At 39.4% G+C, this 26,656-nt stretch overlaps 3 protein-coding genes across 3 annotated transcripts; all 3 read right to left on the bottom strand.

Moving 5' to 3' along the window:
- Positions 1–18,791: 18,791 nt before the first annotated feature.
- Positions 18,792–19,652, bottom strand: LOC147482452 (uncharacterized). The gene has a single exon (XM_086579322.1). The coding sequence runs from the start codon at positions 19,650–19,652 to the stop codon at positions 18,792–18,794; it is 861 nt and encodes a 286-aa protein (XP_086435448.1).
- Positions 19,653–21,195: 1,543 nt separating this feature from the next.
- LOC147482451 (uncharacterized) lies at positions 21,196–21,648 on the bottom strand. Its single transcript, XM_086579321.1, has one exon. The coding sequence runs from the start codon at positions 21,646–21,648 to the stop codon at positions 21,196–21,198; it is 453 nt and encodes a 150-aa protein (XP_086435447.1).
- A 2,598-nt stretch (positions 21,649–24,246) lies between these two features.
- On the bottom strand, positions 24,247–26,078 carry LOC147482450 (C2H2-type zinc finger family protein). The gene has a single exon (XM_086580495.1). It carries the CDS (start codon positions 25,222–25,224, stop codon positions 24,337–24,339), a length of 888 nt encoding a protein of 295 aa, XP_086436621.1. The 5' UTR covers positions 25,225–26,078; the 3' UTR covers positions 24,247–24,336.
- Between the last annotated feature and the right edge of the window lie 578 nt (positions 26,079–26,656).

Raw genomic sequence — 26,656 nt, 5'->3', positions numbered from 1 at the left:
GAGGAATTTCGTCGAGCTGTTCATTATTGTGAGCAGATATTTTATGGATTTTTACTTTTATAAAATCCTTGTTACTGTCAATTTCTTTTCAGTTGAAATCTGTCGTGTTGTTAAAACTTAACTCTCTGAAATTTGATATTGAACTGTCCTAACTGTTGAAACTCTGGAAATTGGTATTGGTACTGCGAACTAGGAACTGGGATACTATGGCGGGGTAGTTATTTTATTTAGTTGAACTGTGGATTTGGGGTATTTGTTGGTTGAAATTTGTGGGTTGATGTCGGGGTCACGTGTGCAAGTGGCTGATGTGGGTGATTTGGAGGTTGTCATGGGTGCTGCCAAAGCTTGGTTGGAGGTGTTAATGGCGCCGGTGGTTGGGATGTTTTTGGGTTTAATTGGAGGTTGGGGAATGATGTTTGGTGGTTGAGGTTTGACGGAAGGGATGAGGGCTGTCGGATGAGGGCTGTGGGGAGCTCGAACAGCCGGCAATGGCGGTCGAGATCTGTTGGAGAGTGATCTCGACCATTGCCAAAATCGGTGTTAGTAGGAGTTAAAGTCGTGGGGTGGTTATGGGTTGTTGAGGGTTGAGTGGGGGCTTGGCAGTAGTGCTATCGAAGCTTATGGAAGTTGTTAAAGGAGGCCGAAATTTTTCCAGATCCAGTTTGGTGAAGTTGGGATTTAAGGAGTTGGGGTTTTCGGTTTTGTAAATGTTGTGGGGGTTTTTCCCCTGAGCATTTTCGAGTAGATTGGGAGGAGCGGCGATCGGTATTGGTGGTGGCCGGTGGTGGAGGGCTCTTTGGAGGAAGAAGATGGAAATTTGGGCTTGGGCACGGGGTCGATTTCTCTTGGGCTTGGGTGGTTTGGTTGGGCCGGATTCTAGTTTAGTTTCTTGGGCCAGTTTTTATGATTTTGTTTGGGCCCAATTTAATTAAGTTTTGGGACCAGTTTTAGTGTTAGTTGTGGGCCGAGTTCTATTTCGGATTTGGGCCAAACTAATTAGTTGTTATGGGGCCAGTTCTAATTTTTGTAATCATTGGCCGGGTTTCTTTTATTTATGTGGGTTGGTCCTTAGGTCTCCAATTGGGTCAGGTAGAATAAATGAGTTGGTTTTAGACTTTTGGGTTCTAAGGTTTGGGCTTGGCCAGTTGGGTCCGAACCATTACCTTGGTTATGAGCCCATGAGCCATGCATATTGCCCTTAGCCATGAACCATGGCTATGACCCTGAACCTGTCGAACATGAAAACGACAGTTTGACTTTGACAATGACAGTTTGACTTCGACCATGATGTGTTGACTTTGACCATGACGTGTTGACTTTGACTTTGACCGTTGACCGTTGACTTTTTCCAGTTTTTCACATATTTGATTTTATGGACTATTACAATAATAAAATATTGTCGAAAATTATATAACGTTGTTTGTTATTATCTAATTAAGATTTGACGTGAGTAGTGTGTAAAGCATATATATATTGTGGCTTAGTGCAATAATGTATTTGACATGCACGTGATATAGTGGAATGATTATGAGTCATAAATGTATGACACCTAAATAAATTATGTAACGAAAATCCTAGAACCTGACTACCACAACTCATGTGATTTGCCCTGTGTGGGCGTATGTGATATGATTGGCCCTTCTGGCGTTTCAGTGAATCTGAATGGCCTTCGGTAAAAGTAATGTGATTGGCCCTTCCGGCGTTTGATGAATCTGAATGGCCTTCGGCGTAAGTAATGTGATTGGCCCCTTCCGGCGTTTGATTGAATCAGATGGTATGGCCCGGGCGTAGCGAATAGTGGCTTGATTATTCCGTTCGCAAATATTGGAATAAGACGCGCGATATTTTATGCCGAATAGTGGCAGTACTTACATAATGGCTTCCGTGTGAGGGTTACCTGGTGTGCGGCATCCCGCTCAGGATAGTTACGCACGGAGTGGTACATTATGTAAGGGGAGGCATGTGGATGTACATGTTCGGCGTTGGGTAGCGATTGTGGTAGCCAAGGAAACTAGGTAAGACATAGATACGACGTGATTTTAGGGACACACAAAGAAAGCCTTAATTAATATAATTATGGAAATATGTTGGTTAATGATATATATTTAGATAGATGATTGTATATGTTTGGCTGGTTAGTAGTTTAGTTAGAACCTAAGGCGCCTCGTAGAGGAACTAAATGTCTTTTTATTATGCATATGGTATGTTGTATTAGTTGTTGGAAGTTAAGGCGCCTCAGTGGAGGAACTACCTGCCTTACCTATTGTAGTTAAGAATGTCGTATTAGTTGTTGGGAGTTAAGGCGCCTCGGTGGAGGAACTAACTGCCTTATAGATTGTGTAAATATATGTATAAGTATATGTTGTGTTTTAGAGCTACTCACACACCGGCATTTTTATAATCTCAACCCGATTTGCATGTTGGCTTATCGGGTGTGTTCATTAAATGAACATAGTTGATAAGTCTTGACAGGTTTAGTATTGAAGAAGATTGGTTGCTGCTTGTGGTTTGCATTAGCGTCGCATTTCAGGGTAAGCTTTGTTTTCCTTTGAGGTGATATAGATTTTCAGTTAAGATAAGGTTATTTGCATTTTCATTTGTTAATTTTTGTAATGAAGAGGACTTTGGTTTAAGTTTAAAATTTTTATTGGTTTTTAAATTATCCGCATATTTGAACTGTTTATAGGTTTTTGGAAGTTGAGAGTGCATCACACCTCGGAGATCGAAGAGTCGGGAACAAATAATGTTTTTCCGAATTCTGTCGAAATTCGGGGTGTGACAAACATCCTCTTATCATTCTGTATCTTACACTCCAAATGCATAATTTCATTCTGTTTGGGGGTGTATGCTTTTATATATTTTTCTATAAAGATCCCCAACTGTAGACTATTAGTATATAGTTAACATCATATCATCCATCTTATGCATAATCTTGGGGAATCTGACTTAAAATGACCCTGCACATATAGTCTTGAATATCTTACTATAAAATATTCATATTATGCTTTCTCGATGCATTCCATGGGAGTGCATCATTAAGGTAACCGGGCCCTCCTCTTGTATTGTGTGGTTGTAAGTGTCGGAACCTTAGTCCACGTATATCTCACATATTCTTTGTAAAACACTTTTTACTCGCCATTTAAGTAAGTGTAACCCTATGGAGAGAGTATACAATTTTTCTTTTTCTTTATTTTACATTTCTTTATCAAAATAGTTGTTTTGCTTCATTCTTATTATGCAAAGTTCTCAATACACCAAGAGTTATGTGATTTTCTAAAACCAAAAACACAGGCAATGGATTCCACATAGACCAACCCTTAGAAGTATGCAATCTCCATTCTTCTAAGGGCGGTTTGAGGATCAGTTATGTGTTACTAAGGGTCGCCCATATCACCATACAGTTTTTGTCTCAGGTTAAACAACATAAATATATACCAATTGCCCCTTGCTCACCAACATATCATTACTTCACCCAGAAGAAGTATGTATTGTCAATTTACCAAATGCACCATGGAGGCAGCATCCAAAATTCACAAACCCAACCACCTCCAGAGTTCATTTACTAATCATGTAAAACCACCAAATACATTCATACAATGATAAGGTACCTACAACAATCAGAATAGAGCATTGGTTCCATCCCATTTTAACCAAAACTACCAAAATCCACCAAAGAGACATAGTTCCACCACCTACTAGTATCCAATCAACTAAAGCCTTCCATTATGTCTTGTGCAGTAAATCCCCTAACACACAAATAACTGAAGCCACAGTCTGACTGGATTGGGTTCAATAAAGAGCCGACACGAAAGTTGCTTAAGATCAACTATTTTGTTTTCAAACTTCGTATTAGAAATCACAACTTTTATATGAGCTATCTTTATAACATCTCTACGTAGTTTTCAAAACCTGAGGATATAAAAATGAAAATTATACGCCCCGGAGTAACCAAAATGATACCGGATCTACGTATAATTTTATCTTCTTGTAGAAACCTTTTATATGGTTAGAGATACATTTAGATTGAGATAAACAATTATTATAAAAACACACACACACACACACACACACACACACACATTTCATATAGATAGTTATTTACATACTTTTAATTTCACACTTTTTATTTCTTCAATCGTTAGTGTAATAATAATCATGCATGCATGTTAGATTTTCTGCATTTCATATATATTTTCAAAAAAAAAAAAAAAAAAAAAAAAAAAAAGATATTTCATAGTAGAATAATTATCCTTAGTACAATAAACCATGTATTTCTCGTTCTATATCAAACAACCCACGCCCCAAACCTATTTGGGGGTGGTGTATTTTCATCATGAAGAACAGAATATAGGTGTATCGCCATTTTTGCTCATGTTTCTTTGGTAATCTCTTTCTTTATCTCTTCATACTTTGAGGACAAAACATATTTTTATTTGGGGTGGTATAGTAACATTTTGCAAAAACTATGCATTTTCTATAGTAGATATAATAGTATATTTCTTCCTTTCTAAAAAAAAATCGAAAATGACCAAAAATATTTTTCTGTTTAGTATTAAAAAGTCTTGTTTCCTTTTTCTAGGATGAATAAATAGTTTAGAAGTCTCATTATAGCAATGGAGTAAGGACTTGTTCTTCGAACATAGACTACTATACGTACAATAATTTATGCATCTTTTCATGAATGGCATGCATCAGCATTTGTTCGTATATAGCAGTGAGTTTCCAAGACTAAGGTTAGAGCAATTAAGTTCTATATCCTATGAGAATCAAGCTAAAAGCCTCATCTAAATGATTATTGAGTGATGACACAAAGGATGTCCGGATAGAAAGACCACAAGTTCACTTGCTTGATCACCACACCATATCCTAAGAGAGAATTTAGGCCCTTTTTGGATCGATATAGCCAAATAAACATTAAAAATCCAAAAATATAGTTTTTCCTCTAGTTATCCCTTTTAAGCCTTCACCATTTTCTAAAAGTCTTTTTATTCTTCACCATAAATTCCTGACCCATTACAACACATAATAAAAAGCTTACCCAGCTAACGAGTTAAGAATTGGATGGATATTAGAAAAAGAGAAGAGAAAACCTTGTACAAAAATAGATCAGTTAGTTGCTTCGAAAAGAAAATAGAAGAAAGAGAAGAAGAAAAATACCCATCAAAAACCCAAACTCCAAAAAAATCAAAGGAGTCAAAAATCGAATCTCCCAAAAGTTCAAAATCAAAAGGAGACGATATCATAAATAAAAACAAAAAGAAACAAAAGCAAAGTTAGAACTCCCAAAATTCAAAATTATATGGAGTCACAAAGCTAAAAAGCTAAAAGAATGAATCACAATTTGAAAGCAAAGAACAAAACGAGGTTCTTCTCTAGTTACAAGTATCTTGAAGACCCAATTTCTCGACTTATCAAATTTTGTTTTTCCCTTCATTTTTCTTTCTAGACCATCACCGTAGCCCCGTAACTCCTAATAAAAGACATCTATCTCAATTAGGAATAGGATGGTATGATAGTAAGTGGCAAGCATGATCAATCAGCCCCAGTCTCTTTGGACGTCATTTGAGTATGTAAGGAATATAAGCACCCACTACACTTGAGAGAACGAAACTTAAGTGAATCTATCAGAAAGTTATGATTGTAACACACCCCTGTGAGAACCCACCTTAAGGACGCTCTCCAAAAGTCTGGGAAACGACTCTGCTTTTGCATTTCATTGCACACGTTTTGCACTTTTACCTTTAGATGATTAAATTATTGTACATATATTATTCTAAGTTTAAAGAAGTTTGTAAATTCCCCGCTAATGAGATGTATAGACTTTTAAGAATAAATAAGGAAACAAGACCTTTGTACTAAATAGAAAAATTTTGTAAGTACCTTCACTAGAAAACTCTCACGAGGCTTAAAGCTCTTCCACTAGAGAATTCCTTGTGGTTTAAGGCCTTGTTGCATATGGTCAATGCAATCACACTCTGCGAAATAAGATTAGTATAACTTATAATAAATCACTCATTTGTGATCTTAGCTTTTTCTCTCATCCTTACTTGAGGACAAGCAAGATGTTATTTGGGGGTGGTGATCAGGTCCCAAATGTGCATTTTATTACCCTTACATTACTGCATTACAGCCCTTCTTACATTTAATGACAAGACAACTCATTGCTTTTATTGCCTTTTTTAGGTTATAGAGAAATTTAGATCACTTATCATAAAAGCTGCGTCTTAGCACCAAAAAGAGTCTTAATCACGCTTATTATGAAGAGCAGAAGCTGCTATGAAAAAGTACTGAAAAAGTCAAAGGTCAAAGCCCTAAACTCAGAAGACCAGAGATGGAGGTCTTTAGCACAAAATATGGCATTCTCTAAAACTTATCTTGATCAAGAAAAAATCAAAAAGCAAAAGTAGAAAGCAAAAGCATAAAGTAAAGGGTAAGGTGTCTCAAATGTAATGGAGAATGGCAAATCAGTCATTAGCAAAAAGTAGGATAGGGGTGCAAACGGAAAGGTTCGGATTCAGATATGCATGTATCCGAATCCGAATCCGAAAATTTATACCGATATCCGAATCCGAATCCGAATCCGAATATATATATATTTTTTGTCATTTATTATTTTTTTTTATTATAGTTTTATATTTTTAGTTTATGATTTTATGATTTTATATAATATTTTATATAATAAAAAATTGAATAAATTAATTATATATAATAAGTGTTAATTTTTTAAATCGGATCGGATATTATCGAATGCGGATATGGCAATATCTGAATCTGCATCCGAAACCAGTTCGAACATAAAAAATTATTCGAATCCAAATCCGAATCCGAAATTTTCGGATAATATCCGATTTTTCGAATACGAATTCGAATCGGATTCGAATATTCGAATATAAAGTAGGGGTATAAGAACTAAAAGTTATGGAGAGAGAATGCACCTAGACTTAATCTAGTGTCATATAGGATTTAATTTCTAGTCTTTTTTTCATTCAAGTTATTTACTTTATTGTTCTTCATTTCAATCTTGTTATTTGCTTTTGTTAATCAATCTTATTTCTTGTTGTTCTTTCTTTCAATCAAACATTTCAATCCTTTCATTGCTTTCAAGTTATGTTCTTCAATCATTAAAACCATTTAAACTTTTCTTCAATGTTCTTCATAAACTAGTAAACAAAACTTGTCCTAAACTAAAGATCCTACATTCATTTCTTCAACTCCCAACCATTCAAACTCTAAACAATCTATAGTGAACCACATCAATAACTTTGAAATACTCTACCACCATCTACTTCAATAAGCACCCAAAACTTTGGTTTAAACCCCTTAAGAGTACTTCATTTAGGTCAATTATGTTTATAATAATGTGAATGAATCACCATTTACTCCATTTTATATGTTTTAGGGTTTGAAATTGAGTATGTATGAAAATAAGTCAAATTTTGCATGGAAATGGAGCTAAGTTAATTGCTAGGAGAATTCCATAGACTTAAGCCAAGATTCAGGAGGAAAAAGCCTTCAAAAAGCCCAAGTCAAATAAGTCAAGCAAAATTCAACCCGGATAGCAAAAAGGCTTAAAAGTCAACATAAATTCAAATGGGTATAACTTTTGACTCGAACCTCGGATTAAGGCCCATTATATGTCAAAACAACTAGCTCGATAAGATCTTTCCAGTGATATGAAGCCCATTTGCATAGGACCAACATAAATGGACAATAATGATGCTACATTAAAACACGTGCTCTTTTAACACATTTTGAACTTGTATGTAATGAAATGGACTCTAGTGATATTTTTGGCCCATTAACTAACCCACACATGTAAACCCTACTTGAAACATATAAAAGTAGGGTAGCCTCCAAACCCTATCATATCTTATTTTCATTAGTTCGTTTACTAGCCTTTCTTTTTAGCCTCCATTTTAGTTCTTCAAGTTTTTTAGTAATAAAAATCATTTTTTTCTTTCTCCTTTATCATTCTATTTTCATGTTTACTTATTTGTTATGAAATAGCTTCCAATGACAATGGGGTAACACTCTTAATTGGAGAGTTAAATGAAACCACATAGAGTAAGTTTGATGTTTTAAATCATTGTTAAGTTTTACGCAAGAAAGTTAACACATTTTGTTCATTAATGATATATATAAAGATAGAGATTAGTGAATTAATGAAAGGTGGTTAAATATACAAATTTGATTAGAGCTAATATTTTTGTGTATTTCCACATACTTGTTCTTGGTAGACTAAAGATAGCTACTAAAGAATGAGGAATCATTTCTAATTAGTTGTCTATGACTAATTAGTTGCATAGATTTAACATGTTTGTTCATCGAAAGAATCTTGGGGTGTATTTTAGTTCTCCAATCTCTACCAATTTTTTGTATATCTCAATCACCTTTTTTTTATTTGTTTTTTAGTCGTAAATCTATTTTCATTCTGAAAATCAAAATTAACAATCAAAATATGTTTCTTTTCTCCTTAAATCCTCTTCTCTCCTCTTGTTTTGATAAAATTTCAACTTGTTTTTAAAAGAAAAGACACCCAACTACTATAATACCAACAAATCAGTAACTTTTGGATATTAATTTTATTTGAATTCTGGATGTAATGCAAAAATGAGCCTGATGCGTTTGTCAATTTGTCAGATTTCCATAGCCATGTCAGAAAAAATGTTTATGAAAATTCATATTTGCATATGTAAATTCAAATTTGCATAATTTGTGTCACCTGTCAGATGACAAAAAAAAAACGTTTGTGAAAATCCATGTGCATACGTACGTAAATTCATATTGTCATATTTGTATTCATATTTATATAACCCATGTCACCTATCAGATATCAGAAAAAATGTATATGAAATTTCATATTTGCATATGTAAATTGGTATTCACATATGTAAAATCATATTTACATATGAAAAAATAAATTTTCATTGCATAGCCTGTGCCACCTTTTAGAAAACACGTCTATGAAAATTCAGTGATATTGTTTTGTAGTTTTAAGTTTGTATAATACTACTACTATGCAGTTTTAAGTTTGCATAGTACTAATATTTAGCTAATGTTGAGTTTTTTTAGTATGTTACGTAAGCTTAAATTATTGGGAAGCTAACAAAGGAGAAATTGACAACCAAAAATCCAAGGTCATCAAATACAAAGAAAATGCGAGCTAGGGTTTGAGTATTTGGTATGGGTGAAAGTTGTATGTTTACAATGGTGATTCATGAGTCGTATTTGTTGTTCATCTTTGTAGAAATAAATGTAGTCCAATGTCAGGAAAAAAAAAAGTGTTATTGTGAATATTTTCATTTTTTTCAAATAGCTATTATTCATCTTGAACAAAAAGATCTCCTACATCTTATGCGGGCCCGGGTTAAAATTTTCATAGGTTAATCTTCTGTGTAATTAAGATTTTCATAATATACGCCGAATATTAGAATTGCTTTATTTTAGTAATCTACTACGAAAATATAAATTTGCATATGTAAATACAAATTTGCATAGGTTAAACAACCATGAAAATATAAATTTTCATAAGTTATCTAAGTTTTTACTGACATGTTTAGTTTCAAAAACTAATATGTAAAAATATATTTTCATACGTTTTTTCATCAGGCTTGTTTTGTTTCACAAATCTACTATGTAAACATACATTTTCATATGTAAATTCCAATTTTCTTATATCAAACTATTATGTCAATTCAAATTTTTATATCTCAAATACTACTCTGTAAAATTAAATTTTTATATGTAAATTCATATTTTCATATGTCAAACTACTATGTAAATGTAAATTTCCACATGAAAATCAGAAGTCAAGTTTGTTCGGATTTTAAAGTTGGTACGGTGCGAGTGGCTAGTTCATTCCTAGAATTGAAAACATCTTGTGTTTTAGAAAGGGAAAGTATCCACCAATGAACAAATTGAATATGGCAATAATTAATAAGCTCATGGCCTCTTCCAATCACAATGTTCTTCATCCATCAAGGCATCAACCATTCTCTCCAAAAGCAATTAATGAGAAGAGTATAAGTAGTCGGTATATCTTTATGATTCCTTCACCAATATTATAACAACCCTATTTTTTTAATTAAATAAATAAATATATATAGCATGTATTTTATTTTGTTTATGAATATTATTTGGACATGGACCTAGTATCTACAAAGTGGGCTAGTAGGCTTTGATAATAATAATAATAATAATGAGATAAAAAAGGATAACTGTAAAGGGTCGTGCATATAGGGAGTGGTTAGAGGAAATATAGGGAAAAGAATATTTAAAAGAAGAACAAAATGCTTTCGATGACAGGGAGGGTCGATAATCAACGGACTCAAAACAAAAAAATAGGTGTGAGGAATCTCTTGGGTGTTGTTTGACAATACCACACACCAATATAAACTTGTGGTTTGGGATGTAAACGAAAAAAAATGTGATGATGGTAGTATCTCAGTGTTGACACTAACTACTGGCTGCCGGAACGAACCATCTTGGAAACCGCTGAGTCTTCCGAAAAGTTGTGAAAAAGCTTTAGAATATCCAACAGTTTTAAATGGAAAATTTTATTGGGTTTCTTCTATTAGGAGTGAGAAAAGACTTATACTTCTCTCAACACACATCGCAAGTGAAGGAATAGAAGAAATTAAAATGCCAAACCATTGCAAGTTACACCTGGATTGGATGTTAAAGGTAGTGGAGGTCGAAGGATCTTTGTATCTTGTTTATAATGCTTCTGATATGCATTGTTATATTATTTGGGTATTAGAAGATTGGAAGAAACACAAATGGGCTAAGCTTCATCAGAAAAAAAAAATGTGATGCATGATTCTTGTGATTGCTCTGACTCCGATTATATTAAGATTAGTGGTTTTAGACAAGACGTGTTGGAACATTATGATGTATGGTGATGGCAAGGCAAAGCCCATTGTGTCCGGCAGCTTAAACGTTGTCGATGAAACCCCCACGTTCTCCATAGCACCTTTCGGTAAGTTATTCTATTGTCACATTTATTTATTATTGTCTACAATTGGCTTGCATTAGCATATGCATGTTTGTCTTCTTCTTTTTGGTGTGATAAATCATCATTGTTGGTCAGATCAGTTTGCCAAGGTATGACCATCTGACATTAAATATCGATTTGATCGGAATGCCCCAAAGTTTTCAGAGTCTGGTAATTGGTTACTGAAAATTATAAAGTGAGGTCTAAGATATTATTATCATGCTTTGTTATTTTTGCTCCCGCGTACTTCACTAAACACGTCTTGCCGTCTTGGTCTGCTTCTGAGTTCTGACTTAAAAGAAAATCTAATTAAAGCACAGAAAATTCCAATAAGGTAACAAGAAAATGAAAAGTTAATTAGTCTTACACTCTGACTCATCAATTACTGTTTTAAAAAATGAAAAAAATAAAAAGAAATGAGAAGTACTGTTCGTTTGCTCTATTTTGCTCCTAAATGATGCTACTCATAAACCGTTTTGTGCAGTCTTTTCTTTCTGCCTAGATGGAGATTGTTCCGTACTTGGATGTCTCTCAAATTTAAACCATAAGGTCCTGACACATTGAAGTATGACATATTTAATTTTTAGGCAGATCCAACGGTGGGTTATTTGTCGAGGCAGCATAGAAAACGAGCTTATTAATATTTGTTAAGTCATGAATGGAAATGGTTAAGTGTTTAAATTGGTTATTGGCACTGATTGACTTTGACTTTGACTATGTGGCTGATAAGAACTACGAGGGCTTGATTCCAATCTTGAAAGATTTGGATACGTAGGCAGCTTTGAGCAAAAATGCAACCACTATATTATCTATTATATATTAGTTTTTGTAATAACTATATGTGTATAATGTTAGTATTTAATTGTGTACGTGATTGTAGCTGTTTGAATTGTATTTGATTGATGACCATTCGTGTTGCGTTCAATGATATTTAAATACGTGATTAATTTGCATTGATGCATGAAAATAACTGTTTACATGTGTGATCAATTGTTGTGCATGATTAATGATAGTACAATGATAAGTGAGCTGAGAATAATATTTCAACGAGTTGACCACACCTTTAGAACTCTCCACGCCTCAGGATTTGGTAATGATATATTATGACTTGGGATGTCATGTGGTAGGAAGGTATTCATTGAATGTGCCATGAATGACCTGTTAGTGTATGATGGGTATTCCTTGAATGTGGCGGGAATGACCCAAGGTATTCATTGAATGTGTCATGAATGACCTGTTAGTGTATGATGGGTATTCTTTGAATGTGGCGGAAATGACCCAAGGTATTCATTGAATGTGCCATGAATGACCTGAGATATTGAAAGCCCAGAGATTGTTGTGACTTACAAGTTACGAGTTTGAAAGATGTAAATATATTCCTGGAGACGATATCCCCGCTTGGGACATATGTCTTGTAGTGGTACTCGGTGTGAGAGAGGCACACGGGTATGTGTGATTTGGAAAATGTGTGAAGTGCAAATCGTGGAGTAAGAACTAAAGGTGAGGTCAGTAAATAAGTGATTAATAAACCAGATACATTGTGGAATTTAATAAACTAAAAGTATGTGAATTTGTGTGATGTTATAGATGTGAAGTGTGACTGTGAATAATATTAGCGAATATTTCTGATCTTTTATGTGATTGCGAAATGACTATAACTTGATATGTTATTACGAAAATATTAATAACTTGTGATAGTCTGAAATATATAGTTATGCACTCAGAAACTTTATGACGTAATGATGTCATATGATATAGGTATTATAATAAGTGGTATTCCCTGAATATGCGGGACGAACCAGGTTGTATCAATCAGACTTAAATGTCTTAAATGAGGTTTGATTATGAATGGAAATTTGATTGGCTAAGATAAATCATTTTATTGTGAAACTCTGTTTTGCAGGAGGGTAGGATCTATTAATCTTTTATGCAGGGACGTAAATATCCTACCATAAGACGACGTGTTGGCTTAAAGGTAAGGTGTATCAAACTTATATTTAATTAGGTTATCATATGTGTATTTAATAAGTGGAATGTAAATGGTATTTATGTTGTGAGTTATTTTGGAAAGTGGGAATGATGAGTACTGTTATATGAGATTCTTATAATTGTATATTGGGGGTGAAATCTTACTTGGGAAGAAACTACATGCCGTTTTGAGAAAATAGAACTAACTTGTCTTCCAAGTTAAAATAATTATAATATTTTTATTTGTGAATTAAGAGTTTGTTCTTTCAGTTTTAATTTGATCTCATTTTTTTATTTGTGTTTAGTAATGGGTTATTAGGGTTTAGTTTCATCCTGGGTTTTCAGAAGATGGAATAAGGTATGAAAAATTCCCTATTTTATATTTTTGGAAATTTGGGGTGTGACAAATATAACCGAAAATCACAATGTTATACATATGTGGTATCAAAGAAACGACGAATAGAGAAATGTACAGACAAATGATTGTGGGTCATGCAATTATATTCCTCATGGGCATTTCCAAAAATACACTACAAGCAATAAGCAGATTCAACTTCTGCCCCACTCAATTTTGTACCTATAAAATTGTTATCTATGTAGCCACTTTTTATCACAATGAAATCGGTGTTCTTCTTTAGTGTAAAGATGAAGAATCTTCGCCGTTTATATGCTTTATTGGAAAAAGGTAGTTTTTCTTCAATGTAAGGATCTCCAGTTGATTTAAGGGCTTGATTTAATGAAAATGATATAATGGGAAACAAAAAAATTTGTTAGATAAAAATTAGACCGCAAATTGCTCATAATTTGGAAAACAGGGAGGTTAATTGGAAAGGTGCAAATAATAGGGAGGTTATATAGATACGTTCGTGAGGGAGGAGTTTAGATATAATCAGATTAGATTGAGGGGGCTTAGGCCCATTTCTTGGATTTTGAGAGAGCATTCTTTGTGAGTGATTGAGAATTGATTGTTGTGTACAATCAAAGCAAATCTTCTTATAATCTTCTTGTTCATTTAGTGGAACCATCGATCTCGCCGTGTGGATGTAGGCATATTGCCTAACCACCTTAAATTCTTGTTCATTCTTTACTTGTTTATGTTTTGCTAGTTGATAGAGTTTGTTGGGTTGTGTTTGCATATTGTTAGAACACTTGTCTTGTTTAAAGGTCACACCTTTGTGGTTGATCTTGTTTGTGTACACTTACTTCCGCATTGTGATTACGCAACAAATGTCTACCACCAAATAAAAGTTTGTCTCTCAAGATTGGATGATCATTCTTTATATGTTTATGTGCTTTCTCAAAGCTATAGAAAATAACCCTGCCCAATATGGTTGGTGTTGCACCTCACTCTACTCACACTCTTTTCTTTATGTCTAGCCTCTTTTTCACAATGAATCCTCCTCTTTCTCTCTCTCTCTCTTTTCTTTCTCTTTATACCCCTCTCTCCTTTTCCCCTAGCCATCCATCTGTCCCTTGATCTCGCGGCACGCCTTTCTCCACATGTAGGGTTGCCGTACAGTAACTTTGATTCCACGGACCGATCCTGTGCACCACCCCTCCGCAGTATATACTACTTCGGGTTCATCCCACCATTGATCTATCACATCCAAGATCCTACCACTACAGATGCCCCTCTCGAGGCCCTGATACTCAGGCGATCGGGGGGTCGAGAGTCCCCTCCCTCCCATTCTTCGATGGTCGCAATCCACGTTACCCCCTATGTACCACTGAGCCACGCGCGTTCGGCACTCGCAAGGGGTCAGTGCCCCTTCGATTTCTGTGCATCCATGTGTCGCTTTTTAGCTGGTCCCTTTTGGTGTCTCCTCGATCTCAGCAACTCCAGATTACGATTTTACCCCTCCCCTTATAAAAGCCCGCTCAAACTTCCTTCTCTCTCATTCATAATCTTTCTCTAGTGTTCTGCTTTCTATCTGCTCCTCCCCTTAACTTCGTTTCTCCGATTGGTGGTTGTTACTCTTTGTGCTTACTCCACTACCTGCGCGCCAGCACCGGACTGATTTGTTAGCATTCACAGGTTGGTCTTCTACTCCAGCTCTCTCTCTTTTACACTGTTTTCTTTTGTTACACTGTTTCCATTTCTCTTCCCCCTTTTGAAACTGTTCATCTCCTTTTTCGCCCTCTCTTTCTGATGTCGGACTCCGCTTCCGGCCACTATTCCTCCTCCCCTTCTACTACGGTGGCCTCACCCCCTCCCCTTGATCCATCTGAGGCCCCTTCCACCTCAGGGCAGCAATTTGCTCTTCCTCCCCCGCCGCCTCATAGTCGAGACCTAATTTAGAGGCAATCAAGGCTGCTTATGGCATCCCCGTTGATGTCATCCTAGAACACGTGCCTAACCTCACCTACTTTCCACACTTAGTCCCTTACAAACCGGGGTGTCTTGTAGCCACGGTCGGGCAGATCGTCGCTAGCCTTCGCTTCCCCTTAACTATTCTGGATGTCGAGGTATGCAATCACTTCAACATCCCTCCTTGTCAAGGTATCGGTAATTTTTGGCGAGTAATGTATCCCGCAAACCACTACAATATCTCCGGCATGCCCAAAATAACATGTCGAGATATGATCGCCCATTACTATATAAAAAGAAGCACCAAAGATGTCAGTGTAGGTTATCATTCCTTTTGTGTCCGTCCTAAGAACATGTCGTTTGTCCTTCGCGTCACTTCTTCAGACAAGATGTGGCACCACTATCTGCTATACATATCTAGAAACTTTCTATCCGCAGATCTCCCCCCTGACTTGACTCTTAGTTATCTCGCCTTTCTGCCCAGTGGTGAGTCCCCCTTGCATCTTTCCGCTTGTATATGTAATTCGCTGTATGAACCCTAATGTTATGATTTCCTTTCTCTGTTTAGGTTGGAGACCAGATTCAAAATCACGCATTTATGCTGACGTGACCTCGATCATCTTTCAGAAGCTCCGCGACCTAGGACCTTTTCAAGCCGCTGTACTTGGAGTTAACCCACACACTTGCACTCCGATGCTATCAGATCCTCAACTGCAAACCATCGGTGCTTAGAGCTCTCCTTTTTACCATCCATCCCCTCCCAAAGAACACAAACCTTGGGCTTCTCCTCCAGCACAAAGGCCTCACACCAGAAAACACCGCCCACTCCCCGCTAATACCCGCCGACCTGTACGTCCCACTCCTCCTTCCTCATCTGCCCGCCCCGCTTCTCGATCCTATCAGTCTCTGGATACTTAGGAGGATCAGTACCTCTCCCCTCACTCTCCTACTATGGACTCCCCCTACTCAGATATGAACATCTCTAAGAGGAAGTTGTTTGACAGCGACTCAAATGACGATGTTGTGACTGAAGTCCTTCCTACCGCACCCCCCACTTCTCTCTCTGGAGCGCTTCTCAAGCGTCCGCGGACCTCTACGTTAGATGAACTAGTCTCAGCTGTCAATGTTCCCCTTCCCACTGCTCCTATTCCTCCGGCTCGCCCTACATAGCGGCCTGGCAAAGAGCACGCGACGTCCCCCATGCCTTCCGCCCCACGTTCAAGGTCTGCAGCCATACCGTCAACGTTAATGACTCGGCCTTGGAGAATCCGGCGGTGGCCTCCACTCTGTTCTATGGGTCCCACCTTCCCAAGGACATGGCGTATGCAGAAAAAGGCTCCTTTGATCAACACCGGACCTCTTTCTACACTAGCTGGGAGAAGGTGCTCTTCACCCTCGTCTTTCTCTTTGTTTTTATTTTCACCCTACGTTGTGTTAACCCCTCTCTTCTTCTTAGGTGAGCCTGGATATCTCTTACATGATCTGCGACCTGTTCAGCGCCAGATCCAAGGTGGAATCACTTGAGGCGGAAGTCGCTCGTCTGGAACCGTGCAGGAGACCTACACTAAACTCAAATAGGACCTGGAGGCCACGGACCTGGATAAGATCAAGGCTTAGGATGAGCTCAAGTCTATTGAGGCTTCCTATCAAGCCTACATGGACAAGGTCAATGATCGCCTAAGCTATCAGCAAGAGACCCTCCTTCAGCAACATACCGAAGCCATGGCCACCCTCTCTCAGCAGCACAAGAACGCTACCTGGGCTCTTCTCCAGCAGCATGAGTCAGACATGGACCAACTTCAAGAGCACTTCAAATCCCTAGCAGACAAGTGGGTGGCCAAAAAGATCAAAGAAGAACATGACCGCCTTATCAAAGAGGGTCGTCTGCTTCCTGAACAGCCCGCCCCAGTTGATGGATCCGTGGTTGCACTAGTCCCTGAGGATCCCATCCACCCTTTTGAGGCCTCGGAACCCGAAACTCTTACTGACATTGTGGCTGAGGCTATTGACACATCTGCGGATGTGGTTATCGAAGAGGCCATGAACGCTGTGATTTCTGAAAGTGTTTAAATATTGCTCCTCTTGTATTTTTTATCCATTTTTCTACTTTGTATACTCTGGTAACCTTGTCATATTTCGCTAATATGTGTTAAGAATTGTCAAGTTTATGACCTTCCCATATACCGCAGTCTTTCTTCTGTGTTTAACTCTTTTGATGAAAATTAAATTCACTCGTGCCGCTTTTGTATATGTTTTATGGACTCCCAGGCTCTTTCAAGCTAAGGTCATTGTAATGTTCTCTTTGCTTTGGGGCAACTTGTCTTGCCCCCTCCCTTTTTGCTCGACTTGGAACTCAACTCACCTTGCCCCTAGAGTTCGCTTCAGACCCCACATCCAAGGAGGGACAACTCATCTTGTCCCCTTCGGTGATTAGAACTCTTGTCCGCGAATGAGGCAACTTATCTTGCCCCGATTCGATCTAGACCTCACATCCGTAAAGGGCTCATCCCCTTCGCAATCTCCATTCTGATGCTAAATTGAAACTCATAACAACATTGCCCTCTCAAAAGTGTCATAGTATTATATATTTACAAATAGCTCAAGTCTCTGGTGATAGACTTGTATATTCAATTGTGAAACTTCTTCAACAATCTCACATTCCAAGGCCTCTCTATCAACTTTCCTTCCATGGTTTGTCATTTGTAGGTGTCTGCCCCTCCAACATCCACTATAGCATAGGGTCCCTCCCAGTTTGGACCCAATTTCCCATCATTTGCTTTCTTGGTATTGGGTGTCACTCTGCGAAGCACCAAATCCCCAACTTGGAATTGTCGCGGCTTAACCTTCTTGTTGTACTGCCTTTGGATGCGTCGGTGTTACTCTTCCAGCCTTTTGCTCACAAAATCCCTTCTTTCTTCAGCCAAATTTAAGTCCTTGGACAATATGCCCCAGTTCAACCCTTCTTCGACAGCCCTTGTTCGGGTCGTAGCCACCACCATTTCTGACGGTATCACGGCCTCTACGCCATATGCTAACGAGAATGGAGTCTCCCTGGTAGTTGTCCGCGGTGTAGTTCGGTAGGCCCACAACACATGGTTCAACTCATCGGCCCACGCCCCCTTCTTATCTTCCAGCTTCTTCTTAAGATTGTTCAGTATGGTTTTGTTGGAAGATTCAGCCTATCCATTACCTTCGGGGTTGTAAGGGGCCGAGAATTCCTATTTCACATGATAGGCTTGTAAAAAATCTTTCGCCTTGGACCCTGTGAATTGGGTTTCGTTGTCCGCGATGATAGCATACGGCAACCCAAACCGGCATATAATGTTCTCCCACAGGAACTTGACTACTCACTCCTCCTTCACCTGCTGCAACAGTACTGCCTCAATCCACTTTGTGAAATAGTCTGTGGCCGCCAACATGAACCTCCTCTTGCCGCTGGCCATGGGCAGCGGCCCTACTATGTCCAAGGCTAGACACATTATGTAGCGGCTCGGCCGGAGCGAATATCAACTGTGCAAACCTCTAACATTTTTCATATTTCTTAGCAAATTCTACAGCATCTCTTTTCATGTGAGGACAAAAGTAACCCTGTGTTAATAGCCAATGTGCCGTGGTCCGTCCTACTGAGTGACTCCCATAATCTCCCTCATGCAACTTCGCTAGCACCTCTTGCGCCAGCCTCGGCCCTAGACATTTCAGTAAAAGCCCATTGAAATTCTTTATGTACAACTCTCCTCCCAGCAACGTATACCTCTGTGAAGTCTGTTCTAATCTTCTCCTCTCCTTCCTCTCAGTCACCTCTTGTCCAGACAAAAAATGCTTGATAGGCTCCATCCATCCCCCATCCTCTTTCGCAGTATGCAACACCTCCGCCGGTCCCTCAGTACTCGGTCTACCCAACCTCCCTACTTTGGTTGTTCTCTCCTCTGATCCCGGCATGGCTGCGGCTACATAAGCCAGGGCATCTGCATGCCGATTCTCCCCGCGATTCAAATGTACAAATCTGACATTTGTTAACTTCGCCGCCCACTTATGCAAGACTTCCAGATACTTCGCCATTCGAGGACACCTAGCTGTAAATACTCCGTTCGCCTGGCACACCACCAGATTCGAGTCTGAATATATCGTAAGTTCCTTTACACCCAAACCTTCAGCCATCCTCAAACCCGCTATTACTGCCTCATACTCCGACTCATTATTAGATGCTGCGAATCCCAGCTTCATGGTTTGTTCTATTATGTTGTTTTCTGGCGTAACTAGCACGACCCCAATTCCGCTGCCTGGATCTGTCGCAGATCCATCCACGAACACTCTCCATCCATTCCTCTCATCCCATGGATTTAAGGGATCCTGTTCAACTTCTCGTTCGGGTTCCAGGACCATCTATTCCCCCCCACATAGGATCCTCGGCCAGGAACTCCGCCAAGAACTCCGCTACCACCTGAGCTTTCTCCGCTGTCCTGATCTGATATTGGATTTCATATGAACTTAACATCACTACCCATTTCAGCATTCTTCCGGACTTTTCGGCCTTCAGGGCTTGTTTGAGGGACAAATTTGTCACCACCACCACCACATGAGCTTCGAAATATAGTTTCAACTTCAAGGCTAAGAATATTAGCGCCAAAGCATACTTCTCCACTCGGCTGTACCTCGTCTCAACATCTAACAAAGTTTTTCTCTGAAAATACACCGGTTTTTCCATCTTATCCACCACACAAACGAGGACCAAGCTGATCGTGTACTCCGTAACCCCCAAATACAAATACAGTTTCTCTCCTATTTCGGGCCGCGACAACAATGGGGCCTCACCGAGGTACCTCTTTAATTCTTGAAATGCCTTCTCACATTCCGCTGTCCATGTGAAATCCGTGGTGTTTCTTAACAACCGATACAGCGGCCTACACTTATCGAACAATTTTGAAATGAATCTGTTAAGTGTCGCGACCCTCCTTGCCAGTCGTTGTACTTCCTTAACAGTCTGAGGTGAGGGCATTTCCACCAGGGACCTTATCTGTTCAGGATTAGCCTATATCCCCCTATGAGTAACAATATAACCTAGAAATTTCTCCGTGGTCACTCCGAACGTGCACTTCTCCAGATTGAGTTTCAAATTGTGTGCTCGCAGTATACCAAATGTCTCCCTTAGACCTTCCAAGTGCTCTTCCTCTGACATACTCTTTTCCATCATATCATCTATGTATATCTCAATTGCCTTTCGAATTTTGTTCTCGAACATTTTCTCCCCCAACCGTTGGAAGGTAGCCCCTGCGTTCTTTAACCCAAACGGCATTCTCATGTAGCAGTAGGTACCCCCCTCCACCACGAAGGACGTTTTTTTCTGTTCCGGTCCATACATCGCCACCTGATTGTATCCCATAGAGACATCCATAAATAAAAACATTTTGTATCCCGCGGTTCTATCCACTAGCTTATCTACTCGCGGCATAGGATAACTGTCCTTAGGACACTCCAAGTTGACATCTGTAAAATCAACACACATTCGAACCTTGCCATTTTTCTTCGGTACCACAATGACATTAGACAACCAGTCCGTAAACTCCACTTCTCTGATGATCCCCACTCCTTTCAACCTGGCAACCTCCTCACGAATCCCCTCCGCGTACTTCGGCCTCACACTCCTCATCTTCTATCTTACTGGTTTTGCACCCTCCCTCATATGCAGACGGTGGCATGCAAAACTTGGGTCCAACCCTGTGATATCCTCTATTCCCCATGCAAAAACATCCCTGTTCTCTAACAGACACTGTATCAACTTACTCTTCCACTCTTCAAGCAAATTAGACCCTACTGACGTAAATTTCTCTTCTTCTCCCACCACCAGATTCAATACCTCCACCTCGTCCAGGGTCTTTGGTCCCATTATTACCTCCGCCTCTCCTTCCACGGCGGCGCACTGTGATTGCTATGTTTGCCTCTTCCTGGGGTTAGACGATTCTCCTCCAGGTCCGTGGATCATCCTCTTAACCGTATCCTGATGGCTATTCTTAGAAGCCACTTGATCATCGCGAACTTCATACATTCCCGTTGAAGTGGGGAATCGAATTACCTGATAATAGGTTGATGGCACCGCTTTCATCTCATGGATCCATCTCCTTCCTAGAATCGCATTATATTGGGAATTGGAATCTACCACCATAAATCGAGAGAAAACCTTCACCGGTCCTGTCGTCACGGGTAGCAAAAGTTCTCCCATAGGTTCTGTGACACTCCCATTAAACCCATATAAGTTGGACCGCGGTGGCCTAAGCTGCCCTAGGTCAATCCTCATTTCATCCAAAGCTCCCCTAAACAGCAAGTCCACTGCACTGCCACAATCAATCAACACCCTTTTGACCATGTAATTGCCCATCGCCATAGTAATGACCAACGCATCCTCATGGGGAGTATCGATAGCTTTGAGGTCCGCGCTAGAAAATACAATCCTATCTCCTCCGTTCGTTGACCCTGAATTGGATCGCGGACCTCTGGTAGCCTCATTGATCTGTTGTATACTAGTTGTTCTTCTCACCTTATCTCTATGGGCGTTATGACTCAGAACGTACCTCTCCGCTGAAAATAACATTAATAGTTCCCACTATCCTCCCTTGAGCTGGCCCCGACTCCTCATTCGGGACCACCGCTACAAATTCTCTCATCATTCCCTTCTCTACCAACCTCTGAATCAACCATTTCAATGCATAACAATAATTAGTCTCATGGTTGCGTATCTAGTGGTACGCACAGTACGGCTTGTTCGACATCTCGATCAGCGTGTTTCGCGGTCCCTCATATCCTTGGACGTTCTTGATCAGTGGCAATATCTCACTCAACGGCCTGTTCAAAGGCGTATGTTCGAGCTCGCGGTATGGCTTTCTTTCCTTTCGTTCCCTCTGTGCTCCCTCCCCACTCCTCTCCGGGTGCGATGAGTATCCGCAATACCCTCCATTGCCTCTATCCGACGACTCCGCCTTTCTGCAATCCCCTTCCTTTTCCACAGATGACACTGCCTTCGCTGGCCTTTTAGAATCCTTCTGCATGGTGTCCTCATATCTAATGTACTTTTCTACCCACAGATACAACTCATGCAAGGTCACAATCTCATTTTTTGCGACGGACTGATGGACCCCCATTCCTGGCCGCAGACCTCTTTCGAATGCTATCATGGCCGTCCTTTCATCCAAGTTCTCCACCTTCAATGTCTCGGCCTTGAAGCGACACAAATAATCCCTGACTGATTCTGCGGACCTTTGCCTGACATTGAACAAGGTCGCGATGTCCACAACCCGCCTCTTTTGATGTATAAAGTGGTCTATAAACGCCTGCTCCAACTCTTGGAAATTAGTTATACTCTTCGAAGGCAACCTATAATACCAGTCCAATGCTCCTCATTTAAGGCTAGCTAGGAACATCATGCACCACAACCCGTCATACCGCGATTCTTGCCAGAGAGGCATTTGTTGCCTAAAATGATGAATGTGATCTACTGGGTCTCCCTTACCATCGTACCTTTCAAACATTTGCTAGTTGAAACATTTCGGCACCTCCGAAACCCATATCGCGTCCGACAGCGGATTGCGATTCAGACCAGCCACCACCTGACTAGTCGCGCCCATTTGGGTTTTTGCCTGCTACAGATTTGCCTCTCGGTCGTTGTTTATCATTTCCTGAACTTGCTCCATTGTAAGACCTGCTCTACCGGATTCTCGACGAGGTCCGGCCCCTCCTCTTCATTGTCGAACTCCTCACTCGCTTCTGCTCTCCCTTCCTCCTCCGCCACTTCTCTTTCTTTTCTTAGTGCGTCATTCTCCTCTCTCAACCTCGCGACCTCTTCCTGCATTAGTCGTGTCTCCTTCGAGGCCATCCCCGCAAATGGCTCCTCTCTTTGATCTCCCCCTTCATTGCTTACAACTTCCGCCTCCAACTCCGGCGCCACCGCTTTTCGCGGTCCGCCTACTTCTCTCTTCCCTACTATAGCCATTTCCACGTTGCTTTGTTCTGTCCCCACAGACGGCGCCAAATGTTACACCTCATTCTATACACACTCTTTTCTCTAGGACTAGCCTCTTTTTCACAATGAATCCTCCTCCTTCTCTCTCTCTTTTCTTTCTCTTTATACCCCTCTCTCCTTTCACCCTAGCCATCCATCTGTCCCTTGATCTCGTGGCACACCTTTCTCCACGTGTAGAGTTGCCGTAAAATAACTTTGATTCCATGAACCGATCCTGTGCACCACCCCTCTGCAGTATATACTACTTCGGGTTCATCCCACCGTTGATCTATCACATTTCAGATCCTACCACTACAGTTGGAACACCGGAATTTTGTAATTGTGGATTAAGAGTCCGTGACATCAGTTCACTTGCAAAGCTATAGAAGATACAACCAACCAGTGAGATAAAAAGTCATTGATACATGGGACCACAATAAGGGCATTTCAGCACGGTGATTTTGTCTGATTTGTTTTTGGTTGAAAATGAACATCAGATACACTGAAAGTTTCACTGGCCAGTGGCCAGACATAACTAAAGTTGTATGTATAACCAACTATTAAAAAGATATATTCTTAAAGAGAGAAAGGGAAAAAAAAAACCTCTGTATTCAATAAATGAAGTAATAAAATTAGTACAAACAGATCCAAATGCAAGTGCCAGTTACTTATTCAGCTTCCTATCCGTTTATTCTTTGTCATTTAATGAAACAGAAACAGAGATAGAAAGTGATCCGAGCATTAGCTTTCTTGCAAACGAAATGTTGGAACCTAATCCACGACTTTTTTGGTGATGGAAAACCCAACCACACCCTTGCATATGTTTCTTTGCTCACAGACTCACTCCCCTCACACAGTCACATACACACATTTGAAAAGAAACAAAAAGAAAAGATGCCCATCACTCACTCACTTTTCGTGAATCAAATGCCACCATGAACATAAACCACTTACCAAGAGAATTCAACAAACTGATCGATCAAAATAGAAAAGAATATAAAGAATTTATAATTATCATAAAATGTACCAAGAATAATGCTAAGAATACACATTGATCAAACTTCCAAGGAGAAGTTATTAGAAATGGCAATCAACCAAAGATGAAGCTGAGAAGAGGAGAGAGTGTTGCTTCGAAGCAAATGAGAATTTAGACTCGCGATCTTCTTCAGGTGCTGGAAGGTTAAGATCCAACGATAGAGCATTTCTTGGTTTCTTAGTGTCTTGAGACTCAGTCATAATCGTGTCCATGGCAATAGAATTGGTCATGTTTGCCGTCGTTGGCGTCCTATGTCGTCTCATATGACCTCCTAAAGCTTGCCCAGACGAGAATTCTGAACCACATATAGAGCACTCATGGACCTTGGACTTGTTAGTTGTATGTGAAGAAGTCCTATTTCCCATTTGTAGATTAATGGACGAGATGTTGTTATTGAATTGAGTATCGTCTTCCAACAGCATCAATGTCTTCTTCTCTCCAACCATAGCCTTTGGCTTTTTATGACTTGCTCTATGTCCGCCGAGCGCTTGGAAAGAAGAGAAACATCGGTTACAAGTCTTGCACTGATAAACATAGAATCCTGCCTTGCTAGTAGTTGTTGTTGGCGCTTCAGCGAATCGTCGACTACTAAATTTCTCCATGGCACCAACATGATCATCGATTCGCTTTGAAACATCCGTATTATGTCCTCGAGCTAAGAGAATTAGGCAATTCGCCATGTCCTCTTCTTCCTCCGTACTTTCACCTAATTCAACTGAGTTAGTCGGCGATTGATAGCCATATATATGCCCATCACCGCCACCACCATCACCACTAGCACCAACTTCTCCACTGGAAGAGTTACTAGTAGTCATATCAAACGCGGCAAGAGGAGAAGACGGCCTTTGACGCTTGGTACGCTTGCCTTTAACGATATGGACGTGATCAGTCGTTCCCATTACTTCCTCTCCAATAATCTCCATGGCCATCTAGTTATATATACCACCACCCAAATCCTTAAAAGAATGAAAGAAGCAAATAAAAAGGAGGGATGGAGATCGAGAAGACGACCAAGATGATGAGAGGAAGCAAGCTAGGTGGGAGAGTGGGGTGTGATTTATTTATAAAGTGAATGCGAAGAGGTTTAAGTAGTGAATAAAAGCCGCCCCCTCTTATAAACAGTAACCGTGAATTAGTCTGCCAAACTTCCTTGTTGCGTTTCCAACCTTGGAAGTTATACTCTTCAATTCTCTCTAGGAAGAGAGAATGAAGACACATAAGAAACACAAAGATTGTAACTGAAACGTTGGCAAAAATAGGAGATGGTATTCTGTGATTGTGTGTGTATTGTGACCTGTGGGTGTGTAAACTTAACAGTTTACTAAAGTTATACTTGTCAAGTCCGTTTCACACTCTCTTTCTCACACTTTGCCAACTCAAAGTCACACACAATATTATAACAACCACCATCACCACCACCCATACTAAAAAAACAAAATAACAATTCTAGCTAGCTCTTCATTCACTCATCATCTTATTAGCTTATTTGGAGAGAGAAAGAGAGAGGAGGGAGTGAGTGAGATTCGGTTGGCTTTGAAGCAAACCCATTGCTTTTCCTCAACGATTCTCTCTAACAGGATTGGAGTGCAAGCCTGGAGCCACGGAATTTACGCTGCTCCCTTTATTTTGTTAATCATCAATACATTTTTCCTCATTTTATTTGAATATATACCATATAATTTTTTTTTTTTTTTCTGTTGGTTTTAGACTAAACACGGATCAGTTGTACATAATTGCACCAAGAATTAATGTAATGTTACTTATACATGGGATTGTCTGATTGGGATCCATCTTTAAGTAATTTGCTTCAAGTTACTCTATATAGAATATAATATATCAATAATATTGTGATTGAATTTGATTAATGTATGATTAGATCTTACGATAATATTGGCCTGGGTGGGGTATTACCCATCAAGTTAAACTAAACACACCATGTGCAGTTGACCCTCTAATTAATTGTATCAAATTCATAATAGCTAGATTAACACTCCCTTAGGTGATTTCAGTGTAACAACTAACATAATCCAAAGGTCTTAAAGATCATCAAGGTTCAGATGATTGGAGGGTTTAGATTGATGACACTTATTTTCGAAAATGGATCCTTGGACCACACCAATGATAATTAATGGTATCCTACTCTAATCACATCCAAAACTAGCTTGATACCTAAAATTTAGACAGTTTGCTTTCAGTAGCAATGCAAGTAGAATCGTTTAGTTTAACTAATTTTTGCAAACAATCGGTGCAGTTGGAGAGGTGGGTCATCCATAAACTCTCCCTTTTGGGTCGCTTACTAGTTTAGTACTTTAGTAAGTGCAGTTGCACATTTCCGCCTCCTCAAGTGGAAAGTGAAGGCAC

Source organism: Coptis chinensis, chromosome 8 (genome assembly GCF_015680905.1).
Source record: "Coptis chinensis isolate HL-2020 chromosome 8, ASM1568090v1, whole genome shotgun sequence".
Lineage (NCBI taxonomy): Eukaryota > Viridiplantae > Streptophyta > Magnoliopsida > Ranunculales > Ranunculaceae > Coptis > Coptis chinensis.
Note: the sequence above shows the minus strand (reverse complement) of the source record. Positions and strands in the feature narration are given on the sequence as shown.